This window comes from Hydra vulgaris, chromosome 02 (genome assembly GCF_038396675.1).
Source record: "Hydra vulgaris chromosome 02, alternate assembly HydraT2T_AEP".
NCBI classification, from domain to species: domain Eukaryota; kingdom Metazoa; phylum Cnidaria; class Hydrozoa; order Anthoathecata; family Hydridae; genus Hydra; species Hydra vulgaris.
The window spans coordinates 42,667,807-42,695,129 of NC_088921.1; the positions used below are offsets into that span (position 1 = coordinate 42,667,807).

Here is a 27,323-nt window from a genome sequence, read left to right on the forward strand (position 1 = left end):
GAAACAACAACAAATCCCATACTTATAATATGCATGATCCAGAAAAAAAAAGATAAAAACACACAACTATTCAAGTCAACAAAGCCACACAAATAATAGGCATAATAAAAAGAACATTTACATTATATCCAGACTTATTATCCTTCAAAAAACTATTTTCAGCTCTAGTCCGCCCTCACCTAGAATACTGTGGATCAATCTGTAACCCTGGACTTCTCAAAGATGAACGTCAAATAGAAAATGTGTTAAGAAGAGCTTTGAAACGAATCAATGGATTATATGATCTACTGTATGAACAAAGATTATTGGTGTTAAATATGACAACTGTACAGGCTACTTCGCGCAGACAATAATGATAGAAGTCTTTTTGAAATAGATAGCCAATTTATTACTTGTGGTCATGTATATAAACTAAAAGAACAATCTTTACGATTAAATTTACGTATGAACTTTTTTTCTCTAAGAATAATAAATAAATGGAACTCTCTTCCTAATGACATTGTATCAGCATTATCTCTAAAAATGTTTAAGCTGCTTCTAGACAATCATCTAAAAAATGAATGGCTTCTCTACGACTAATCCACATTTTATTTTCTATTAGTTATACAAACTCTGTAATTGTCAAGTATTATATAACTAGGTTGACAGGCAGTTTATGCCTACACAATTTAATTTAAAACCTTATTGTTAAAAAAAAAATATGTATTAATGGGAAGTGCTATAGGCTGTACATTATTGCTGCTTCTTATATTCTTTTTTTTTCTAGTATTCCTTTTTTTAGCAGTATGAGAAGTTCAGTGTGTTTTCTAGATAAGTGTTGTATTTAAAATTTATAAGGTTGCTTATGCAAGCTTTTGTGGCACATGCAATTTCTTCACCGCATAACTTGTTACTTTTACTTTTGTCAGGTACGATACATTTAAAGCACTTTACAATTTTATTTGTACAATGAAAATGTCTGTAAATTGTGTCTAATGCATGTTTAGTGACCATCACTGGTCATAAATGTGTCAAGCGCGAGTAAAACGGTAAACATTATAAAACAAGACAGTTATTGATGTGAATATTAGTATTTGCTTTTTTATATAAACTTTAAAAAATTGTTTTATTTTAACATACAACGAAAACATAGTTATGGAAACAGTTATCTTGACTAGTTATAAATTAAACACATTGTTAAAACAAATTGTTGGAATGTGTTTATTTCAATTATTATCTCTGATAAATTGAATTAAATCGGTAACAAATTTTCATTTTAACAATGTGTTCAAGGCACTTAAGAAGATGTTACTCACCATTCTTACCAAACGTGTTTACATTCTTATTAAGCTTTAAAATTAAATTAATTAATAATGTTATTATTTATTTATCTTTTTTATCATTAATTAAAAAATGTTAAAAAATTAAACAAATTGTTGCACAAGCAATTTTTGTTTGTTGAGGTTTTTTCCTAAGCTTTTTATGGGTTTCTATGTTAAAACTTGTCTAACTCGTTAGTTTGACTTTATAACAATTTAACACTTAAAAAGAAATTTTATATTTATTAATTTGTTTTGTTAAAGTTAAGACTTGTTGTGCTATTGGAGTTTTTTTGTTGATTATAATTTTTTCAGTTAAGAAACAATTTCATGTATTTAAACTGATATACTTTTGCAGCGTTTTTTCATTAGGTATTTAAAAAAAAGTTTGGCACTTGCTTAGCAGAGTAGACTGAATTTCAATTACATGAAACATAATTTGCCATAATAATATATTTCTGGTTCAAAAAATGTTGAGCAGTTTGTGTTATCACAAATTAAATAAATAATGTTTGCTATAATAACTTCACTGATATCTGCATATTAGTAAATTCAAAAACGATGCCAAACCTGGCCAAATAAACAAGATTGGAAAAAAGTAGACAAGAAGAAGTAAATTTTCTGATTAAATGTTATTCTACAATGCTCTCTGACAAGACTTTTTGTTCTTCTTGGAGCAACCTAGTAATAAAATATTAAAAATTTAGGAGTCCTACTATCTTTATGGACTCCTGAGACTCCAAACTCTGAGCAAAAATAAAGGCTCTGGGGCTCTGGACTCCAACTCCACATGCTTGGCGTTTGGACCTTGTCTATTAGAGAAAGGGCCTTGTAAGAAGAACCAGCCATAGTATGGGAACAGTATCCCTTACAAGGACAAATAAGAGATTTATAGAGGTAGAGAATATAATCAGGAGTAAGAATATGTCTAGCACAATAAATTATATTGTAATGGATTGTATATATGATTTTTGTGAGAGATCAGTATTGTGTGATAATCGCAGAAGGCATATAATAAAAGTCTGTTCTGAAGAATGTCTGTCTGTTCTGAAGAATGTCTGTCTGTTCTGAAGAATGTCTGTCTGTTCTGAAGAATGTCTGTCTGTTCTGAAGAATGTCTGTCTTTTCTGAAGAATGTCTGTTTTAGAATGTTCTAAGTAATCAGACTAAGACCATGACAAACAATCAACAAGAAAAATTAAAGGCATTTGAAAATGAACCATAAAAATTAAAACATTTTTTACTAAGAATAACTATTATAGCTAATTATAGATTAAAACACTTATAAATATTTGAGCTTTTTTGCTTTAAGTTTTTCTGTTTAGTGTTTAAGTATTTTTTCAGAATGTTTATGTTTTTTTTTTGAATGTTTATATTTTTTTAGAATGTTTATGTTTTTAAGAATATTGATGTTTTTTTAGAGTTAAAAGTGGTTTAAATGAGGTAATGTCAATCGATAGAATTGCTGAAATCAAACGCAAAATTATGACAAGAAAAAGAACTACAATCAAAGGTGATGAAGACTATAATCCTGAAGTACCACTTGTTCCTGTATGTACATTTTATTAATTAAAATTAAATAATCAACTCTTTTAGTTATTCTGAATAAAGTTTTTAAAGATATTTATAAAGTTGTAATAACTGGTGTTAATAATTAGGTGATAATTAGATAATTAGGTGATAATTAGATAATTAGGTGATAATTAGATTTTAGGTGATAATTAGATTATTAGGTGATAATTAGGTGATAATTAGATTATTAGGTGATAATTAGCTGATAATTAGATTTTAGGTGATAATTAGAATGGTAATAATTAGATTTTTATTGAAATTTGGAAATAGAAAATTCTAGTATTAAGGTTTTTTAGTTTTTTTTGTAAGGCCTTTCATTAAAAAGGAATAAAATACATGAATTTAACATAAAAATTTTTAATCATTTTTTTCACCATTTAAAGTGTAAAGTTTTACTTGCAATTAACAGTAATCAATTAAGTTATAAACTTGTCACCATAAAACTGAAAAACTTGTCAACATATAGCTGAAAAACTATTCACCATTTAACTAAAAAACCTATCATTATTTAGCTGAAAAGCCTGTCACCATATAACTAAAAATATTGTCACCATGTAACTGAAAAACCTGCCACCATATAACTGAAAACCTTGTCACCATTTTGCTGAAAAACTGTCACCATATAACTGATAACTGAAAATATTGTCACCATTAAACTGAAAAACCATTAAGATAAAAAACTTTTTACCATTTAACTGAAAAACTTGTCACCATATAACTGAAAATCTTGTCACCATAAAACTGAAAAACTTGTCACCTTTTAATTAAAAAACTTGTCACCATATAGCTTACAAACATGTCATTAAACTTCAATTTATTGAGAATAAACTTTATTTTATGTCATATAAACTTGTCAGCATTGAAAAAGTCAGTATCTAAACTTTACCATATAGTTATTAATTTCAACAATTATTCAATCGTTGTAAAATTGCATTGATAATAAATTTATAATAAATTTAAAAAGTTTTTTCTTTAAATTTATTTTTATAAATGTTATGTTTGCTTAGCAAGAAGATAAACCTTCCATAGTATCAAACTTTATAATTGACGCTGACAATGATATGACTAAAGATATATTAGCAAGGGAAAGACAGTTAAGAACAAGAACTACTGTGTTACAGAGTAATGGAAAAGTAAGTAAGCTTTTAAGAATATTTGTAAAAACCTTTTTGAAAAATACATTTTCTTGAATTGACTTATCAAACGAAATGTTAAATTAAGGAAAAGTTTCTTCACTGCTTTTAAAATATTCAAACAAAATTTATTGTAGCAATTCCTAAAAAACATTGTCGCCATTCTTTCATCAGTGAAAGCACAAGAAGAAGGAAAACTGGTTCCACAACAAACTGTAACACCTGTTGTTAAAGTATGTTCATATAAATTTGTTTTATTTTTACTACTAATGGTTAAAAGTGTTATTTTACAACCTGTTTTGCCAAAAACAAATTCAATATAGCTGTTGTTTCACAAAAGGCAAATAGACAATATCTGTTGTTTCATGAAAATTAAATAGAAAATAGCTGTTGTTTCACAAAAATAAATAAAAAATGAATAGAAAATAGCTGTTGTTCCATAAAATGTGAATAGAAAATAGTTATTGTTTCACAAAAAATAAATAGAAAATAGCTGTTTAAAATAAAAAGAAAAAAAAGTAGATGCTGTTCCACTAAAAAAACAAATAAAAAATAGTTGCTGTTTCACAAAAACTTTGCTTCTGTGACTGAGGCAACAATATTTTGAAATTTATTTCTTTGATGTTTCTCAATTTGTATCAAATACTGAGAAGGTTCAAGAAGTTTCTAGAATATTTTAGAACTTTCAAGAAAAAGAGATGATTTTCTTCTTGATGTTTCCAGAATTCTGGATATTCTATTATGTTTCCAAAAATTTGCAAATGTTTTTTGCAATTGATAAAAGTATAAAAAATGTTTTTTAACAAAACTTTTTATAACTATTAAGTAGATGTTTATAACTATAATGAATAATTCAACTTGAATAATTATAACTATTAAATATGTTTATAATGAATAATTCAAGTAACATGTTACAGCTATTCATGTAACATGTTAAAAATCTACAAACTTTGTAGCTTCAATTTATGTCTAACAATGTTTTTTGATTTTATAATCCTACCTATTATGTTGCAAATGTATTCCTCTACAATGTACCATAGTCTTTTTTTTCAGAACCTAATTAAATATGTCTAAAAGATCAATAAGCACTATTGATCTTTTAGACATATTTAATTAGGTTCAATAAAATAATCAAGAGGCACTCCGTAAACAAGTATATGATTTTTCAGATTTCCATCCAGAAGAAAATTGCATCCAAAATGTTTGTTGTTAATCATTTTCGCATGAAAAATATTCCAAAATCATCCATATACGATATACTGCAATGAAAGAAGATCAATATAGGACCAGAACAAAAAGTTGGAAGTGGTCAGAATGCAAAAAAAAAATGCCTAAGAAACAGATAAAACGCCTAAAAAAATTGATTGATAAGAAGGACGGTGTTTCACAGTGTAGCTTAGCCAAAAGATTGAATGTTTCCTAGCAGTATATGTCCAAAATTAGCAACAAAAAGATGAGCATTCAATATCGTAAAAAAACTAAAGTGCCATAAAGAAAATTGGCTCAGAAAGCTGCTGTGCATCCTCGAAAAGTCGAAAGTTGGTTGTACTTTTCCCAAAAAAATTTTTGTTAATTGATAACGAATTATATTTTCTTTTATGCAACACAAAGGTTTCTAACAACGTAGGATATTATACTTCTGATCCTGACACAACTCCTAATGAAGTCAAGCTCAAAAGAAAAAGTAAATATGTGCCAAAATTATTAGTTTGGGTAGCCTTGTCAGAGAAAGGGGTCTCAAAGCAGTCGACAAGGATGTGTCAAAGGGTCTCAAAGTTGACAAGGATGTGTACATTTCGAAATGCCTGGTTAAATTTAAAAAGTTCATCAGCAAGGTTCATAAAAACAATGAAATTTTGTTCTGGCCTGATCTAGCCTCTGCATGCTATTCAAACAAAGTACAAGTTTACCTAAAAGGCATATGTGCCAAAAGACATAAACCCAATCTTCTCCATTTAGCCAGCGCATTTGTGCTTAAGTCTTTTTGCGCTCACCCACACGCCTGCAAAAACTTTAGCGAGCGCATAAAAAAGCGCTTGCCAAATAATAAATGCATTTTATTTTAAATCGCAACAAAAAACTTTTTTGTTCATTTGTTCACTTTTATGAAAAATTTTTTTAACCAGTTTTTTTTTTTAAACTCTTTTATCTAATATTTAATCAAAGTGTTCTTTTTGCTAATTTTATTTTGATTTAAATAGCATAAAAAATTTTTATATTGCGCAGGATAACTTGAAAATGACCATACTGCCAGTGCTTTTTCGGGCGCTGGCATTAAATTTCAAACGGAGAAGACTATAAACCCTGCTCATGCGCCTGAATTGTGTCCGATCGAGGATTTTTAGACTAAAATTAAAAGATTGGTGTATGCAGATAATTGCCATGCTAAAAATCTCCGCCAATTAAGAAATCAAATCGATAGTTGAGAGAAAAAAATCAGTCAATATTGCGTACATAGACACGGGGCAAATACCTTTACAAGATTTGAACATGTTCAGCGAAATGGACTGATAAAAAAATAATTTTTTATTTATTTTATAAAATACAAATTTTTTGTTAATTTGCTTTTTAAATTTAAGAAATTGATAACAAAACAAGAGATATTCATTTACAAAGTTTGTTTGAACTTTTAGTTATTGTTAAAAACACTTTAGTACACCCATCATTAAAACTGTTTGACTCAAATATTTTTTAACATGATTAAGTGAAGTTTTCTTGTTTGACTGAAAAAGTCAAACAAATTATTGTTAGACTTTTTTGTGTAAAATTAATAATGGCATTTCTAAGAAGACCATTTTATTGAAAACTTTTCAAAGTTATTGTGAAATATTCAAAATTATCAAAAAATAAAACAAGCGTTTCAACATAAACAATGCAAACATTTTAACAACAAATCTGTAGAAGTTTTTGCTTTGCGATAATTTACTTATACTAAAACAGCTGTATTGTGTTACGCTACTAAAAAGCATTTTTTAAATAAAAGACCAAAAACTAATTTTTTTCTGAGTAAATATTTTTAAAAAAATATTCAAAAAAAAATTTTTTTGAAGCAGGTTAAGGAACATCTATAATGACTGAAAAACTGTTTGAAAAATGCTTGAAATTGAATAACTTAACTTGTGACATAATATCTTCCCTCATATTCTTTTTCCTTTGTAGATTGATGCATTATAATGTTTTATTCCGGTTAAAAGATAGGGTTTTGATTTATGGACTTATTTAAAATTTAATCATGAATTATTGCAAATTTGCTTGAAATACTAAGTAATTGAAGCTAACATATGAATATTAGAAAAGATTGAACCAATAATCCCATCTGTTAAGGTGGTCAATCGCAATTCAAATGAATTTCTTTAATAATGAATTTTCATTTTCCAAATTAGTCTAATTATGATGTATTTTAATTTAAATTAGCATTACAAATAAAGCAAAAATTTGCCTCTTTTATTCAACATTGATTTTGTTTTAGCATGTTGTTGTTAAAAAAAGGATTTCTTAGAAAGTAAAAATCCTTTTTTTAATGCCCTTTGGTATTTTAGCTACTTATGTTAACTTAGGTACCTAATAGATAAAACTGCCAATGTATATATATATATATATATATATATATATATATATATATATATATATATATATATATATATATATATATATATATGTATATATATATATATATATATATATATATATATATATATATATATATATATATATATATATATATATATATATATATATATATATATATATATCTTTAGGACATCTTTTCCAAATAACACCATTCAGGCTTTCATTACTGTTCTTTATTTTACTGCAAAGACACTTTTTTAGTAAATCTTGATTAGATAAATCTTTGATAATTGTTTTTAAAATTTTGTGAATTGCTAATTAATGGCCTAATTTTGTTTTGTATTTAAATAAGTTTGTTAGTTTATCAGACTGTCACAAGCAGTATTTGACGTAGGACAAAAGTTGGTGGCATATTCATAAATGATGCAAAAGTACGCAAAGATTTATGACATCTTCCAAATTCTCTAAAAGCCACGATAGCATTCAACTTTACAGCAGCAACAGGTTTTTCAGAAGAGGTTGAAATTGCTTTAAGGTTTGAAAGAGATATATCAAAACTTGCAAAGAACTTACATATCATATGATAACTGTAACTCATATGAGAACCCATTTTTATTTTGTAAATTGCCTTTTAGTAATAACTATCCACCATTTAATGAACAACATTCACTACATTTACAATCATTAAACATTGTCTTTAAAACTTTTAAGTTTATAATTATATTGTAATTATCCTCTGTAATTTATCCTTCAAGTTTGTTTTCTACATTATGAAGCTCAGCATTATCTTGCAATTTTTTATGACTTGCATTTCCTTTTTTGTTTAAAATTGAGGTTTGATTAAAATTGTCTTTACTTTAATTGGTAATATGTTGGTTACTTCTAAATACTTTTTTTTTGTTGATGCATTTGGTAAATCTTGGAATTTTTTCAAAACATTTTACGTTTATATCAATTTATCACTGAAATACTTTTAAATATAACTTGAAAAGTTTACACTGCTGTTGTTACTTTACACAGCACTCTAGAGTATTATAGATATCAATCTTTTGCGGCAAGGAAAGTTTAAAATATAGCAAAAAGTTACCAAAAAACCATATGAGGCATAACAGTATTGATTTTTTATACTATGACTAAATGGATATTGGTTTTTGAGGTGATAATTATTATATTATCTTGAAAAAAAAAAGGTTGCTATGGGCGTTGTTAGGTAAACAAAGTCTGCCCTAATCGTTTCTTAAACGTATTAGACCAGTTTATGTACAAGTTTGACAAATGTAAGTGCTCTAATTGTGTTCTACAATGATCGAAATAAAAGAAAAATCACTTTTTATAAAATCTCAACAAAAAAATTTTAAAATACATTTTGAATTGGGGTTGACTGCCTTAACCAAATTTCTGTACCATACTGAGTATAATCTGAAAATTTCAAGACCAAATTGTTAGCTGGTAATCAGATTTTTCAAAGTTACTGTAGTAACATGAAAAGTTTTAAAGATTTAAATTTTTATTGAATTTTTAAAAAAAAAATTATATTTAATGTCTACCATAAATGTATGGGTGATTAGTTTCATTTGAATTATATTTATCATTAAACCCTTAGACTACTGATCTTAACTTTTTTTATTAAGGTTTTATTAAGGACTCATTCAGTATTTTTAAGTTTTTTAAATTCATGAACTGGACATAGAGAGCAGCTTTGAACAGTTTCGTTGCATCTGTTCATAGTTTTAAAGGCTGCAACTATGTGTAGTTAATTCAGAACCTCAAGGAGTTACAACAAAATGAGGTGCAGAATGTCACTCAAAGATCCTTGATACTCATGTCAATGTTTGTTGAGAAGCTTATTCATAAAAGTAACAAAGTGCTTTCATTAAAATGTATTAGACTTAAGGCATATTTGTCAAGGACAGTATAACAAAAACATGATTGAAACATAGTTTTTATTTATACTATGTAACACTAAATTTGTGTTACATAGTGTAAATAATTAGAGACTTAACCATAAGAAAGTAATGATTCAATATTGAATCATTACTTTCTTATGGTTCAATCATGTCCAAATTTAACTATTTAGTTAAATTTGGACAATGAGATGAGAAAATGATGATGCAATAAGTAATTTTGAAATATAGCTTTAGAAAATAAAAACATACTAGTTAATGTGGGACATTAACATGAGAAAATAATAATGTGGGATTATAAATTAAAAAAAAAACTTTGTTCTAATAAATGTTGGCTATAGGGTTGGAAAGTTACAGTCTATTAAATAATGCTGGACAACAACATGAATCAAGCAGCACTGCTTGTTTTTAGTTTTTAAATTAATGTTTTAGTTTATGTTTTTTGTTTATTTTAGACAAATAATTCAATAAGTGTGACTATTTTTTAGGAGGTAGTGAAGAAGCAAGCTTCAATAAATAGATATGATCGTTATGATCAGGAAAGATTTGACAGTCAAAAAGGTACATTAAATTTTTTTCAAACAAATTTATTTCCCTATCTTTTAAGACCTACTACTACTTAGTTGCAAGGCTTTTCCTTTTCATCTCTCTCTTAATTTTATCATAAAAATACAACCGAAAATAAAAAAAAAAGTTGGTTAGGTTGCTACCTGATATTAAGTAAAGTTAAGTCCTTTACTAGCATATGATACTAGATATCATAGGTTTTAATATTGAGTCTTCACACAAAAAGATTAGTGCCCCGCTGCTCCATCACTTTTATTTGATTAAAAAAATACACATATATTGATTCATTATATATTATTATATAGTTTTATATAGTTTTAAAACATTTTATATATTTTTCCAAACATTCTTATTTAATTAGCATTATTACTAAAAAGCTCTCGTATAAAATAAAAATTAAAATTTTTGTAATTTAGTGTTATATAGTTCCAATTTCTTCATTTAGACACCGAAGGATTTAAAATTGACACAATGGCAACATTTCATGGCTTGAGCTTGCAAAGTGTAAAGGTAATGCCAAAAAACTGAATACTTTAGGAAAATTTATTTCTATTGAAATGTGCCTTCTTGTTATTTCCATTGAAATGTTTGTTCATGTTTATGTGCAGCAGTATGTAGCTTGTACTGTATTGCATTATGCATAGCCCTATTTTGGATTATAAAGATTGATTAAAAATTTTTCTTAAAATAAAACAATTTAAATAATGTATACCAAGAAAAATTTAAACTTGCCAGTTTAATGCAAAAATAGTGCTTTGTGTGCACCATTTTTGTCCTGAAGTATTTAAAATATTGCTGCAATCTGTAGACTTGATGATTCCTTTTAATTTTTTTTATGACTTCAACAGAAATTTATAGATGATTATTTTTAAACTCTTCGAAATGTTAAACTCTTCGAAATATTAAACGCTACGAAATGTTAAACTCTTAAAAATAATAAACTCTTCGAAATGTTAAACTCTTCGAAATGTTAAACTCTTCGAAATGTTAAACTCTTCGAAATGTTAAACGCTACAAAATGTTAAACTCTTAAAAATATTAAACTCTAAGAAATGTTAAATTCTAAGAAATGCTTAGCTCTATGAAATATTAAACTCTAAGAAATGTTAAACTCTAAGAAATGTTAAATTTTAAGAAATGCTTTTTTTTTACTTTTTCTTAAATTTTTAAACAATTAAAAAAAAAGTTTATGTTTCTAAAAAATATTTAAAAACACTTTCCAATAAAGGTTTAATTTTCAAAACAAATAATTGTGTTTTGTTGATTGTCAATAAAAAATTAATACTTGGATGTACTTTTTAAATAAAAATAGAAAATGCAAAGCTTTGTTTAATTTTATTTTTTTGTTGTTATCTACCGTGATGTCACATAAACTTCTTATAATTGAGTATGCAGCATGTGTTTTAAAGACTTCATGGTAGGACTAAAATAACTTACACAAAACTTTAACTAATTTGGCAAGGTTAGTTTTTCTATATGAAATATACTTCGATATGACTTATTTTTCTATACTTATGTTTACTTCTATATTTATTATATTGGAGTTTGGAATACCTTTGAAGTTTTTATTTAAAAAAATTTATCCAATTTATTTTATTAGGAAGGAAAAAGCCCAAATCGTACTTTACCAATTTTATCAACACAATCCACAATCAATAAATCTCCTCGCCGTGTTTCAGGTTGTTTTTTCATGTGATTTAAAATAGGAAAAAATATGATCAAAAAAAGTTTTTTAGTTTTGAATAATTCTAAATTTTATTTTTAAAGGCACCTCAAATCCTGGTAAACCGCAAAAACGAGGTATTTTATCATTTAATTATATATATATATATATATATATATATATATATATATATATATATATATATATATATATATATATATATATATATATATATATATATATATATATATATATATATATATATATATATATATATATATATATATATATATATATATATATATATATATATATATATATATATATATATATATATATATATATATATATATATATGTAAATTATGTTAGTGTATTTTACAAATAGAGTGCTCAATGTTCTTAAAGAACAGAGCAATAATAAATTAGTTAAAAACACTTACCTAACTTTTTTTTTCTTCTTTAAGTTTCACCATTGCTGGATCATCAGGAAGAGACTCTTCCTGATGATCCAGCAATGGTGAAACTGCAAAATTAAATATATATATATATATATATATATATATATATATATATATATATATATATATATATATATATATATATATATATATATATTTAAATAAAGCCATATTCTTAAAGTAAAAAGTTTTTTTTAAGATAAAAATATGCTTAAATTAGATTTTTGTCTTATGTTTAATCAAGAATATTTACTGTTTAATCAAGAATATTTTTTTTTTAAATATGAGTTACCTAGTTGGTAACATATTTTTACAAACAATACTGAGTGATTATAAGCAGTTTTCAGAACACAACAAGTGATTGTTTACTTGATTTCTTGAAATCAATCTTAATTAAGAATTTTTTTTCCATTCACCTCTCCGAATCCATTAAGGCTACTACTATTGAAGAGGCTACTTTTTTTAGTTACAACCCTCTCTCAACTCTATAACTCTGAAACATGAACCTTGACAAATAAGGCTTCTGTGCAGAGAAACAAGTTGATTGTGAGATTTTGTGAATTGATAGTGAGTTTGTCAAGCAACATGAAACAGTATTGGAAAGAGGCTCTTTGCTGGATAGTTTTTGTAATTAATTTTTTTTTAACAATTTGTTAGTAAACAAAGAAAAAGGCAAATAAAATATTAAACTCTAAATATTAAACTATAAAGTTTAATATTTAGAGTTTAATATTTAAGCAAAGACGCAACTTTATAGACTAGAAAATATTTGTTATTTAAAAATGTTTTAATAAAAATAAACTGAGTTTTTTTGTTAATCAAACAAAATGTTATTAAAAATGTTTTAATAAAAATAAACTAAGTTTTTTGTTAATTAAACAAAATGGTCTTTATTCAAATCTTTTTTGGTTATTGGTTTTGAAAAAGTTTTTCAGTTCTTCTGTGACACAAAAAACACATTATAAAGGTGATCTTCATCTCTTATAGCATTAATAAAGTTTTGGATTAACTTTACGTTTTGCTCCATTGTTGACTACTCTAAAGTTTTAAAGTATTTTTTAAGAAATTTTGGAAATAAATGTCAGTAGACAGACCTTCATCAGTAACCAAATTTTCAATGTCTTACAAACATCTAAATGTTTGAAAATTAAACAACTTATCTCATTAACTAATTCAGCTAGTTCTGTGCTTTCTGAAATAAAGACTTTTGGTTTTGAACGATCAAACTCTGTTTAGTAGATAAATCATCACTCACAAAAGTTAGCACTACTAAATGAGGGGTTAAATGAGGGGTATGCCTTCCAAAGCTCTAAAGTAAAGCTTGCCTCACTTTGCCATTAATTCTCATTATGGCAAAGAAAGTTCTAACAGCAAATAGATCATTTGATGGAGCAACACCATCAGAGCAATGAAAGTGTTGGCTTCATTTTAGGTTTTTGTTGTTTAGTCAGTAAAAAATTAAAATATATATTGCATCTGCAAGAAATCTTTCCTTGTGATATGCCCCTGGTTAATAGAAACTAAAGTCTGGAATATCTGCATCTAGAAAGAATGCAGTAAGTTCGCCAGCTATTCTGCAGTCATTTCTTGGAAATATCTTGATTTTGATAGCTCTGAAGATAAAATCTTTTTTCTTTGACAATATTATAGAGAATATAACGAACCAAAACTTTTGAGTTGTCCAATCAAGCAATTAATTAAATTAGCAAAGATCTGCCTTCTTAGCCCTTTAGTTTTCTTGGCTGTTAGGCAATAAAACTAAAGGGCTAAGAAGGCAGATCTTTGCTAAAATGCGTACAGCACTGTTGTCTTTGCCAGTGTTGCTATTTGTGGTATCAGAACAGATGCCTATAACCTGATTTTTACAATAATAATATTCCAATAAGTTATAAACATGTTATGCCTTATCAACTCTCTTTGAAAATGGGTTTTGAACAACACCTAATGTGGTCTTCTTTTGTATCATTATCTGGTGATAATACACTAATGGCAATTCTTTTACTGGATTTATTCTACAAGCTATCAAAATAAATTATTAGGCGGCTTCCCTTGAGATGATTCATGACTTATATTATAAAAAAGATTAAAGGAAAGTAAAACAAAAAGTTCATAAAAATGTAAAATAATTATTGTTTTATAAAGTGTAGTACCTCTTCCTAATATTGGCTGCTTAAGCTGTTGAATTTTAAAAAGTTTTTTTAATCCTTTGACTTTGGTTTCTCTCAATCTACTGACCTTTTCTCTCTACTGACATAACAATAAAGCTAATTCTTTCTGATTTTTAATCGTTATAGAATTTATTATCTGCTAAAGATGAATCTTTAGTAGAACTGTTTCTTATTCTATCATCAATGATGTTCTTTTCAAAACCTTTGGTTGAGATATCAAAGAGCTTGTAGGGTTGGTCAACAAATTATTTTTCAAGTTTTAACAGTTCCTCAGGACAGCTATCCCAGTTCAGAAAAGGCTGTTTCATTATATGTTTGTATTGAATTTGAAGTTTTAAAACTTTCTGTTTTATTAATTGTCTAGATGTTACAAGTTTTGAACCAAATCCTGCTTTTTTCCAAACTTTTTAAAGCTTGGAAGTGAAGCAAAAACATTCTTTACTTAAAGGCACATTAGAGCAAACTAGATCATTGCTCTTGTGTTTTAGTTTGCACCCTATGTTGTCCAAAGAAGATACTGATATATAAAAAGAAATACTGATATAGTTTTCTTGTTAAAGTTAAAGTACTGATATAGTTTTCTCAAAGAAGATACTGATATAGTTTTCTTGTTAAAGTTTTGATTCCCCTTTATAAATTAGTGATATAATTGCAACAGACCAATGGTACTGGACACATCCAGTGTCAAAACTCCTCATCGACAAGCCTCACTCTTCTCCATAGTTTTCTTCTCACTGTGCTATTGCAATTTGCAATCATAACCATTACTTTCATATCTATCAGCAAAACAATTCTCCAGAAAACAGACGACTGTTTACTATTGCTAGAAACCATTGTATTAAGGTTTTGTCTAATTTTAAAGCCTGCTATTCTCAGGTCACAAAATCTCGTATTTCATCTCAAAATTTAGGGTCTTGTGACTTCTTAAGAATCTTTAACAACATCTATAATAAGGGCAAATCTGTTATTCCACCTCTCTTGTATGGTTCAGATTTTGTCACCTCACTTAATGTCGAAGCTGAATTGTTTTCATCAATATCATCTCTTGATTCCACTAGTTGCGTTCTACCTGATATAGCCGTCAAACAGGTTGAACCATTGCTTGACATTTGTATCACTCCAGCATCTGTATCAAAAGTGATTTTCTGCTTTGACTCTTCTACAGCTTGTGGTCCAGACAACATACCTGTTGTAGTCTTGCAGAAGTGTTCTCCGGAGGTGCCGTCTTATCTTCCAGCCTGCTGGAAAGCAGTATCTGCTATCCCTATTTTCAATAAATTCTGGTGTGTCACTAATGAAACGGTAGTTAAACTCGTTTAACTACCGTCCCATTAGTGTTCTTACTATCATAAGTAAGGTTTTTGAGTATTTAATTAACGAATACTCAATCTCTCATCTTGAATCTAATAACTTACTTTTTGATCAACAATATGGATATTGGTCTTCTCCTTGGAGGGAGCATTTGAGCTTGAAAAAGATCTCACTTCTGCTTCCTATGGGGCTCTCAGTGGCTGGTGAACTTTAACTTAGATATAACTAAATTTTTTTCAGCTAATTGTTGTCGCAATAATCTAGATCTTTCTATATTTATAAATAGTAATGTATTTGATGAGTCAACTAACATTCATCTTCTAGAATTAACTTTTATTTCTGATCTTTTCTTACTTTCAATTCTATTCTTTATCTCTATAAATATCAAATCTATCCTTGTATGGAATACTGTTGCCATATATGGGGCAAATCTTCCAATGATGCTCTTTCTTCTTTAGAAAAGATGCATAAACGCATTGTAAACATAGTTAAACCTCTTCTTGTTTTAATGTTGCTTCTCTTTCTCTTTTCTATAAATACTATAATGGACACTAGGGTGATATTATAATAAATTTTTTTTAAATACTATATGAAACTTATTCTAAAACATGAATTGTGTCCGAAACACAATTTAAAAAAAATAATTACCTTATAGAAATAAGACAATAATCCTATTTTTAATTTTTTTGGTTTTTTTTATTGTACAAACTATAAATATAATAAAACAAAGTTTGAAAAATCAGACTGTTGTTGATTAGACATTTTAATAAACATTTCAGTTAAAAAAAGTTTCTCAAGAGCATCATTAAACTTAGTCTGGTAAGCTCAGATTTCCATAGCTCGGAGTCCTCTCTCAGCAACCTCATTCGTTCTATGCACATTTTTTAATGTGACTTCAACACCAAGAATATGTCTGGTCAGAGCTTCTTGGACTATAATGCAGGCTAATGCGGCTGTTTTCATGTTCACCCAATTGGGTTCCTCCCTCATTTTAAACCATGCATGTGACCAAGAACAGCTAATAAACTTAGTTATTTCTTTCAATGTTTTCCTTTCTTTGAGGTTTGGAAAGTCGCCAAGTAAGATATAAATTACTTTGCTCTTCCATCTTGCTGAGTGAGAACATGGCAATTTAGTTGATAGCTTCAGTTTGGGTAAAATATTCTTATGCAAGTAATGCTTGAAGGCAATGCATAACCTGAAGAGAACTTTATTAGTCTTGAAATTAGCCAAGCTTTTCGATCGTAATCCATATAGAGCAGCTAAAACCAGAAGCTCCCTCGATTATTTTGAACATTGTGGTCTAAAGTTATCTGCCTTTCACTTTGAGGCTTCATTAGCACTTATGCTGGATTTATGGAAATATATTTATAACTAAATTAGAAAATTAAATAAAAGTACTTGTTTCTACTCCAACAAGGATAGTTTAACTAAACTTATGATATAATGATGTTAACTTCATCTAATTTAAAAACAATATAAATATTCTCTAACAAAGGATAGTTATACTTAAGTAATCCTGATTAGTATTTTTTTCTTATTTCTATAAAGTAATTTTTTTTTGATCAAATAAAATTTTAAAATATTAAATTATTTTTTATAAACTGTTCTTACAATACATTTATTCATGTTATAGAAAAGATTTCATGAGAAGATAAAAAACAGCATCACCTGTCACTTATGCTATCTAATAAAGTTTATATTTGTATTAATCGTCATTCAATTAAGTCTCATTGTTTTACTCTGGCTGTTCCTAAGTGCTCCAAAAATTCTTATTTGTCTAGTTTTTTTCCACAAACATCATTTCTTTGCTACCTTTATCTTGTTTTTCTGTACATATAATATCTTTTAAGTTGTCTGTTAATCATTATATTGCTCTAAAAACTTTATCTTTTCTATTCCGGTAACCTCCAACACTAGTTGTTGTTGTTTGCTTTGTTGGAAGTAAAGATTTTGAAAAATAAAAATCACAAAAATAAAAATGGGAGAACTTTGCAGTTGCCAAATCTTTTTTTGTTGATTTGACAAAGATACACAACAATTTTTCGCTTCTAATGACAAAATTAAAAAGGACTGGTTTAGGTTATTACTGCATTGCAAGTCCTCATTTGCCTCCTTTCTCGCCTAATTTAATTGTGCAAATTCAGCCTGGTCATCAGGAGTGCAATCAAGTGGTATTTATACTTTTTTGTATGCCCTAATTATTGACTGTTCCTTTGCTGCAAACAGCATCTCGTTTTGTACTACTTCATTCTCAAATTCAACAACTAATGGTTCTGATGTAATGTTAACCAAGGGAACATTAGATTTTAGTCTGAGTGTTGATTTTATTATTTGTCTGTTCAGCAAACGTATTAATTCGTTGACAATGTTCATGTCATCCATCTGACTGTCTTCATTTATATTTTTTGTGAGTTAGGTAAACCAACAATTATATATACATATATACAGTCGCGATCAAAAGTTTGGAGCATTGCATAAAAAAACACAGTTTTCATTTATTCATTTATTTTATCAAAATATATTAGTAACCATTACAGTTAACAAAAATATAAATCTTTGAAACATTAGTTAATGTTTTATGAATTAAATACTTGGTATGATGTCCTTTAGCATTTATACAATTAGCTAAGCGGGTAGGCATAGAGTGAATGTGCTTTCTTAAATATTCAATCATAAGTTGGGTCCATAGCTGCCTAATTTTCTTCTTGTAGATCATTTGAAGATGAGGGTCTTAGTTTCTGAACTTCGTTTTTAAGATGATTCCAGCAGTTTTCAATGGGATTGAGGTTGGGTGAGTTACAAGGCCATGGGCCAATGATCTCAACCCCATTCTCACATGCCCATATATATATATATATATATATATATATATATATATATATATATATATATATATATATATATATATATATATATATATATATATATATATATATAAGGCTAGGGTAAAAATAAACAAAAGTGTGAATTTCATCACAACAAACCATACTTATTTGCCAATCCACCTATGAAACCAGAAGCATTTGTAAAAAATAAAAATGCTTTACGGTGTTTTTGAGTCAATTTTTCTTAGAGATGTTTTAATAAAACATGATTATTATTTTTGAAATTTTTATAAAATTTCGCTTCATATGAGACCCAACATGACATACTTTTGAAGAAATTTTTTTTCTATAATACCTGTCTGATGTTTAAGAGTCAAAATGGGGCGGTTCAAATATATAAATAATATTTTGTTGCGTCTAACTGTAAATGAACAAAAAATATTTTAAATATTAATATAAGACATGCTTATATTAATATTTAAAATATTTTTTGTTCATTTACTGTTAGACGCAACAAAATATTATTTGATAGATCAAACTTTGATTTTCACTCCAGCCTAATATATATATATATATATATATATATATATATATATATATATATATATATATATATATATATATATATATATATATATATATATATATATATATATATATATACAGGGCTCAAATTAACATAAAAAATCCTAATCGCGATTTTTTTGTTGCTCATAATCCCTCCTCCACTCTCGCCCTTATTAATAATAACATATTTAATAAGTCTCATTTTTGCATAAGATCTACGTTCAACGGTTGTAAAGTAGCTTTAGTTATAATTTACATTATTACTATTATTATATTGCATTTTATCTAACGGCTGTATTTTGTAAATGAGCTTCATATAATCTTTTTTTAATTAATTATTTCATTTTCTATTTTATTTACATATTTTAAACTGTTTAAAACAACTAGAATATTTAATTTTCTATAAATTTTTAACAGTAAAAAAAATTTATTAAAACTCTAACAAAACAATCTATAGATTTGAAACAGTTATAAAAAACTATTAAAAATGACGAAAACATTATCGTGGTAAAATGTTAAAACTTAACATTTTATCACGAAAACCTGCACAATCACAAACAAGAATGATAATTAAATTCATATTAAGTAAGTTTTCTTATCTAAGTAACCTTATCAAATTCTCATGATATTTCTATCTATTGCTTTTTCATTCAATGTATTTTTTAATAAAAGTTAGCGTTCACTTTTTTCATTCAATAAAATAAAGCAAAAGAAAAAAATGTGTCTAAATAATAAAATCTTTTACGATCTAATACTTTTATTGATTGCTAATAGAAAAAGTATTAGATTGTAATCGTAAATATTTTGATCGTTTTTTAATCATTTCACTAGTTTAATGCTTAGAATTTTTCAGGATTTTCACTAACAAAAAATTATTTTTACTAAGCAAAAAAGCATACGCCATTACAAGTTATTATTTAATATTTTAATTTTAAAGGGTTACAATGCACTAAAATAAAACTAAAAGTTGTCACAATTTTCTTCCTCGCTTTCACTTTCTTCCAAATCCGATATTGTAACTGTCGCTAGATCAATGTCTGTTTTTCCTGATTTTCTTTTTTCCGGATAACAATGAAAATTTGCTGACAATCGTCTAACTTTATCATTATACCATTCGTCCATAGCAGTATCAGGTTCAAATTTGTCAATCTCAGGACCTTCTTCAATTATCCGAAGCAAGAGATCTCGTCTAAGACAACTTCTCCAGTCATTTTTTACGCAATTCATTCATGAAAACATTCGTTCTACTTTTGCATTTGTAAAAGGACAAATTAAAAATAGCTCAAAAATATCAAGAATATTTCGGCATTCTTTGACCAAATTTGATTTGAAAAAAACAATTTCCCAAATTTTCAAATAATACCCATTTTGATTGTTACTTATGATGGGAAAGATATATGCTTTTAAAATGATCCAATCATGAAGTATATTATTCAAATCACATCTTACACCAGTTAAAAATTCAGAAAAATGTTCAACAACTTCACCGATAGCTTTATCGCCAAAAGTTCCATCATTCACATTTAACGGCCAGTTATAAACGTCAAGTAAAGCTACCAAATGTATAAACAATGGTGATTTTAGAAGAGATTGAAAACGGCCTTCCATACATATGGTAATATTTTCAATAATTAGCTTATACTCTTGATTCGAATAGGTATTTAATCGTTTATTTTTTATAAATTTTTCCTACCTTAAATAATCGGTCTTTTTCCTGCATTTGAACATTTTTGCTAATTGATTTTCTAAATCTTTTTCTTTCTTTTACTAAAAAAAATTATTGTTACAGAAGTCACTGCAGTTTTACACTGTAAAAGAACACTAAATATTTGCGAATAGAGTATCAATCTTCTAAAATAAAAAAAACATAATTATGAAAAAAAGAAAGATCGCGAAAAAACAAATTTTAAGAAAAACTAAAAATGAAGGTGCAAAAAGTAATCGCGATTCGCGATCACGATACGCTTAATTCGAGCCCTGATATATATGCATGTTTTAATATATTATATTAAAACATGCATTATATAAAATAGTTTTGTATTTTATGAAATTTGTTGACTTTATAAATTATTTATTATTCAATGTTAATTTATGTTTAACTCATTTTTGAAAGTTTAAAATCATATATACATTGGGTAAATTAGGGTAATATGAGCATCCAGCCATACATACATATTTACATACAAACATACATACATGCATACATTCATACATGCATACATACATACATACATACATACATACATACATACATACATACATACATACATACATATATACATATATACATAGTAGTTTAGAAGAGATAAACATATTCCTTTATAAAAAAAAATAGTTTTGCTAAAAGAAAAATTAAAAAATTTGGATCAAAATAAATTACTTTTTTCTGTCAGCTTTTTTTTTTCAACAATTTTTCAGAATTTTTAAGCTTATTAAAATTTTTATGAGTCTAGTTGGTATACTCCAACTTTTAACGAACTAATAGTAAATACTCATTGTATTTACTTTTAGTTGGTTCAAAGTGTTAACTATTACTTTGTTTATAGTGTTTACTATTAATTGATTCATAGTTTTTACTATTAATTGGTTTATAGTATTTACTACTAGATGGCTTATAGTGTTCATTATTAGTTGGCTCTAGTATTTACTATTAGTGACAGCTCTCGGAAATAGGATCAGCATTAACTGTCGACCTTAAACTGTTTAAGGTTGGCAAAAAATCGGATAAATTGCTGACCTCAATTTTTCAAATTAATAGGGTTGTAATCAGCTCATAGTATTTACCATTAGTCGGCTCATTATAAATAAAAAATTTTTTTAAATAAAATTTAATTTTTAATCTAAAATTTATGTGAGGTCATCACATAAAATACAAGCTATGTTTTTGAAAATCCATTAAAATCAATTTTTTTAAAATTGTTTAATTTTTTTTACTGAAATCTTTTGTTAAAAATAGATTTATAATAATTTAATTGTTGTTTACAGAATCAAAGACACCAATTATCATAGTGCCTGCAGGCACCACAGCTTTGATCACGTTAATTAACTGTAAAGAATTTCTACAAGATCATAGGTAAGTCATATGTATTGAGACAAATTTCTTTATTTGAAGTGTTGAAACAGCATACTTTTGTATACACATTAGGCTTTGGTAGACCAGGGTGAATAATTGAGAAAATAATTTTGAGTAGAAAAGAGGAAGAGAGGGTTTCAGAATAGTTTAATCTACAAAGAGGTTATTAAGGGCAGGTAAATTTTGACAACTGTTTAATATTACAATAAAACTCATTTTCTTCAATCATGTATATCATGTAAATAGTGTTCATTTAAAATACAAATAATTAAAAATCTGTATACTAATTTGACATAAATATGAACATACTTAAGTTTGGAGTTTGCATAATGCCTAAACAAGTCATATATAAAACATCAAAAAAATCTTTGTAACATTCAACAATATATTATGGCCTTCAATTTGCAAACAAATAATTTTAATTAGTGTTCTTTGTACAATGCTAAGTTGAATTGGTTGACTTGTATCAATTCATCTTGAACATCATGTACATAATCTTCATCATTGTCCTCAAAGTTTATGTCATCTGGAATTTCTAATCCTAAGCAATTCCAAAGGTTTTTCAGTAAATTGCACATAAACTATATTTTTGGCACGTAAAAATATTGTTCAGGTAAGTATATATTAGGAGCACTGAAGTGTTCCACCTCTCTTGTGACCTCCAATGGTTTTTTGAGATGACCAAAGGATTGCTGCACATCACTATACCTAAAGGTGAACTTTATTGAAATATATTTTCTCTGGTTTAGTTGGCTGATTAAATGGTGTAATCATGGCTGTTAATAAGTGAAAAGGAAACTTGCATTAGGATTATATTCCAAATAACTTTTTTAATTTAGTTAGGAAAAATAAAAATCTTTATCCAGGATACTTTTTGATAACATCTCTGAAAAAGGAAAAAAGCAATTTTTAAGTAAGAATTTTCTATGAATCAAATCTTTTAAACTTCATTTGTAACAGTACATTAATAACAAGCATATTTAACAATAAAAGATTATTCCTTTTTTGTTGCTAATTTTTTTGAATTGACTAGTAATTTTTACCAACTGCTCTTTAACAACATCCAGTTTTTTTGATAAAAGTCTCATTGATATTAGCATTTTTGCTTTTGAAAAAGTTGGGTTGTTTCTTAGTTCCATTTTAACTGAAACTAAATAAAGCTAATAAAACAACTAAATGAACTATGATCATTATATTTAATGAGATATGTACCATTTAAAAAAAAACTGCGAAATAGAATATTTATAAAGATCTAGTTGTTTTTTTGTTATTATATACAGTGTTTTGTTAATATTTATGAAGATATAGTTGCTTTTTTGTAAATATAATAACTTAATAATTATATGTATAACCAAAATCATAAGTGCATCATAACAATGTAGCATCTTTTAAAATATACAATATATATTTTATACTATAAATAATATATAATGTACTATATTATCTTATTTTATTTAATGTTACTAATATTTTATATAAAATGTTAAATTATATTAATAATATAATAACATCTTAATATAAATGAATTAAATACATAAAATTTAAATGAATTATTAATATAACATCTTCATGGTTGTCATTAAAATGTTATATCAATATTTATTAACAATATCACATCATGATTCATTTTAAATATATTAAGATTTTATGCTTTTATACTACTATTAAAACATTATACAAAAATATAACATTATTATTATATTATGAAATACAATGTTTTTTATCATATAACATCTTAGTTTTTAAGATTTTATGAAGTTAATAACTTATTAACATCTTATTAAATAAACTGTTAAATTGTTATGATGCATTTGTATTTGTGTTAAAATCTATGATTGTTGTTAACTTTATTATAATATATACAATTTATATACATAAATTATATATACTTAATAAGATTCTAATCAGTATCAATCAGTATCAGATATCAATCTGACAATATATAACTTTATACATAAGTTGTAAATATATTATAATTATTTATAATATGTAAATCTAACAATATATATGAATCATAATAATATTACACTATTTCTAGTATTTAATGATTTTAATGTTACGCCAAAGCTAAGGCAGCTCATAGCTAACGTAACTTTTCTTACTTAAATTGAGCTGAGTAAGTTTTTAAAAAGTTTAGTGAATACCATTTCAGCTTGGTGAATACTAATTTTTTAGTGTTGAACTTACGAAAAAACTTACCTAAATTTTGTTAAACGCAACTGTGCAAGTTTCATGAATTTGAATTTCACAGTTTTGAACTTGCACCAAACTTATGCAAAAAAAAAAAAAGATTGCTGAATACGCTCCCAGAGTCCATAAAATGTGTTTAGGTTCTTTTTATAAAGAAATATATTGAATTCTTTATGTAATGTAGTTAAGTGCAAAAAACATTTAGCCACCATACACTCACAAGGACTCATTATAATTAACTTTGATTGATGTCAATCATGTTGCAGTTCAAATATCACTTCTGAAAAAGTTGTAGATAGTGGCTGACTGAGTCATTAAAATTTATTGGTAGAATTTTTAGGAAGGCCTGGAATCTTTAATACATTAAATTTTACATACCAAAAATGGCTATAAAGTGAGGGTTAGCTCTCTATATATTTTTCGATACACATGTGAAAATTTTGCCAAGCCAGTTATGAAGATTATATCATTTATTACAAATGCCAAACAAAGTTTGCAATAAAAACTTTCTTACCAGTCTCTTGCTTCTCACCAGTCTCTTGCATCCACTGCCGCTTAACATAGTTATTGTAAGCAAGGCATTGTCAATAAACATAATCAAAAGTTAAATTCTTTACCTGCTTAAAAACCAGCTGTATTGCATTACTTGGCTTTAATTTGAGTCTTTTATTAAGTGGAAAATGTAAAAGCTTGCACTGCATCTTGTGGCACTTGTCCATTCTGAAATATAAAGAAATCAAAACATAAGTTGGATATATATTTAAATGCAAAACAAATTACTAAGAATATAAATTACATGATAAAAACAAAAATATGAGTTGAAATTAGACTAGTTAACATCTCATTCTATATAAATGCAATTGGGTGATTGGAAATTACGCGAGGTTAGAATTATTTTGTTCTGTAAGTTTTTCCGAACTGAGAAAATCAAGTTCAAAGTTTTATATGGACCTGCAGACCAAATAACATAAAAAACGCAAACAAAACCAATTAGTGTTAATATCCTATACAGGCTACCACAGTTTCAAAGAAAATGTTTTAAAATATTTAAAGTGCAAGTGTCTGAATTACTACACCCTGATTTGGAGATTAAACAATGTAATACACACTCTTTTAAAAAAAGTACAATACTATTTTGTTCTATCTCCATTTTCTGTTAAAAAGACATAACACAAACGTATTTTTATACATATTGTGGCAAAATGAATGTATATTTTGGCAATCAAAGTACTGTAGGGTGCACATCTGTTTTATAAGAAAAAAAAAACTTATTTTACACTAGTGAACATATTACATAAACACGCTATTTTGTCTAAAATTCAATTCAACAAAGAAGATAAGTAATATATTATATAAAATATGAACTTTAATTATTAATTCTAATAGAATAACATCTAAAATACATTGCCCAACAAAAAGAAATCTTAAAGAATATTAGTTAACCAGCACCTGGTTAATCCATTAAAAACATAGCATTTTAGTAAGAAGCATATTTAACAACATATAAAAAACTATTATTCTGACAATAAAATAAATTACTTTAAAACACTCTTATAAAATGCGATATTTTACAGCAGACATACTTGAACATACTTTGAAGGATATTGGCTTGATCATTTAAAATTTGAGCACACTGATTCAAGGCAGAAGCCATTAGTACAAATGCTATCACAAAGATCGCAGATTGCTAGAGCCTTAGTTCATGCTTTTGAACAAACATCAGAAAATGACTTTCTATAGTATACATAATCTGAATACTTGATGCTTTATCTGGATTTAGGGAACAATCTTAAAATTTAAATAGCCTGCAATAGCTGAAAAATGTTTGAAATCCAATTTTAGACAGAAAAAATATATATTTTTTGAAGAGCAGGAACTGCTCATATTAAACCAAGGGGACTAAATATTTTAACAGTGAGTGCTCTATCAATTTGACTATGGATATTGTCAATTTTTTGTATACTAGAATTCCTTGATTAAAAACTTTTTTTAAATTACTCTGATTTTTGGTTAACATATCAAAAACTAATATAAAGTGATGAGAAAATGACTATTTCATTGATGACTATTTCATTGATGACTATTATATTTGATGACTATTACATTGATGACTATTATATTATATTTCATTGATTGACTATTTCATTGATGAAGTTTTTTCTTAAAGTTGAACGACTTTAATTTAATTAATTATTTCAGTAATCCAAAACATTTAGTTGCTAACTTAATAATTTCAACTCAAAATTTTTATTGTTAAGTTTGCATTTGAACGTTCAGTTTTTGCATGTTGTCCATAGACCAAAAATCAATAAATATACATGTTCATTTTTCATCACTGATATTTTGTGTGTATCTTTTTTTTTTGTTACAGACTTGCATGAAACATTTTCTTACTTCTATTTTTATATGACTGATCAGATTATCTTAGCTGCTTTCACACATTCTGTGTGCAAGTTTTAAGTGCAGGTTTTACCTTAAAAGTTTTGTTGTTGTTTTTCTGCAATAAAAACTTTCGCAGCTACCATTTTGACATAAATAACATTTGATCGGATAAAACGGAGATAGTACATTATAATTTTAATTTATAAACAGAATGAAGGAGATTTTTTTTTTACTGATTTATTTATAAAAAATAAATATTTTATCTATAAAAAGAAAAAAAATGACCTAAATCAATTTTTTTGATTTGTGGAGATAGAACAAAATAATTCTAACCTCGTGATTAGTTGACTGAAACTTTTTTTGTTACATTCTCATAATAATAAATAATTATAAAAATTAAAGACTAAATTTTGTCAACTAGAAGTTGCAATTTGAGATTACTAAATTTTCGATTATGGCAATGATCACATGGCTGTACAATGTACACATGGCTGTCTTTAGTCCTTCATGGCTCCTGAACTACAAAGTGCCATTGGCTCCTCGATTCCTGATTTTTTTTTAATAAATTCATTGCTTGCAGTAGGCCTGTTTTTTAAATATACACTTGAGAAAATCTATATGAGAGTAGGATTTCTAA

General features: G+C 26.6%; 1 protein-coding gene across 1 annotated transcript in view; it reads left to right on the forward strand.

Annotated features, from left to right (window-relative positions):
* LOC100205504 (parafibromin) overlaps nucleotides 1-27,323 on the forward strand; it is a 166,111-nt gene that overhangs the window by 64,296 nt on the left and 74,492 nt on the right. Inside the window, exons 9-16 of the mRNA XM_065790991.1 lie at nucleotides 2,720-2,849; nucleotides 3,878-4,003; nucleotides 4,141-4,236; nucleotides 9,966-10,038; nucleotides 10,490-10,554; nucleotides 11,645-11,723; nucleotides 11,812-11,844; nucleotides 22,027-22,114. Of these exons, the coding sequence (XP_065647063.1) occupies nucleotides 2,720-2,849; nucleotides 3,878-4,003; nucleotides 4,141-4,236; nucleotides 9,966-10,038; nucleotides 10,490-10,554; nucleotides 11,645-11,723; nucleotides 11,812-11,844; nucleotides 22,027-22,114 (690 nt within the window). The remainder of the gene's footprint in view (nucleotides 1-2,719; nucleotides 2,850-3,877; nucleotides 4,004-4,140; nucleotides 4,237-9,965; nucleotides 10,039-10,489; nucleotides 10,555-11,644; nucleotides 11,724-11,811; nucleotides 11,845-22,026; nucleotides 22,115-27,323) is intronic.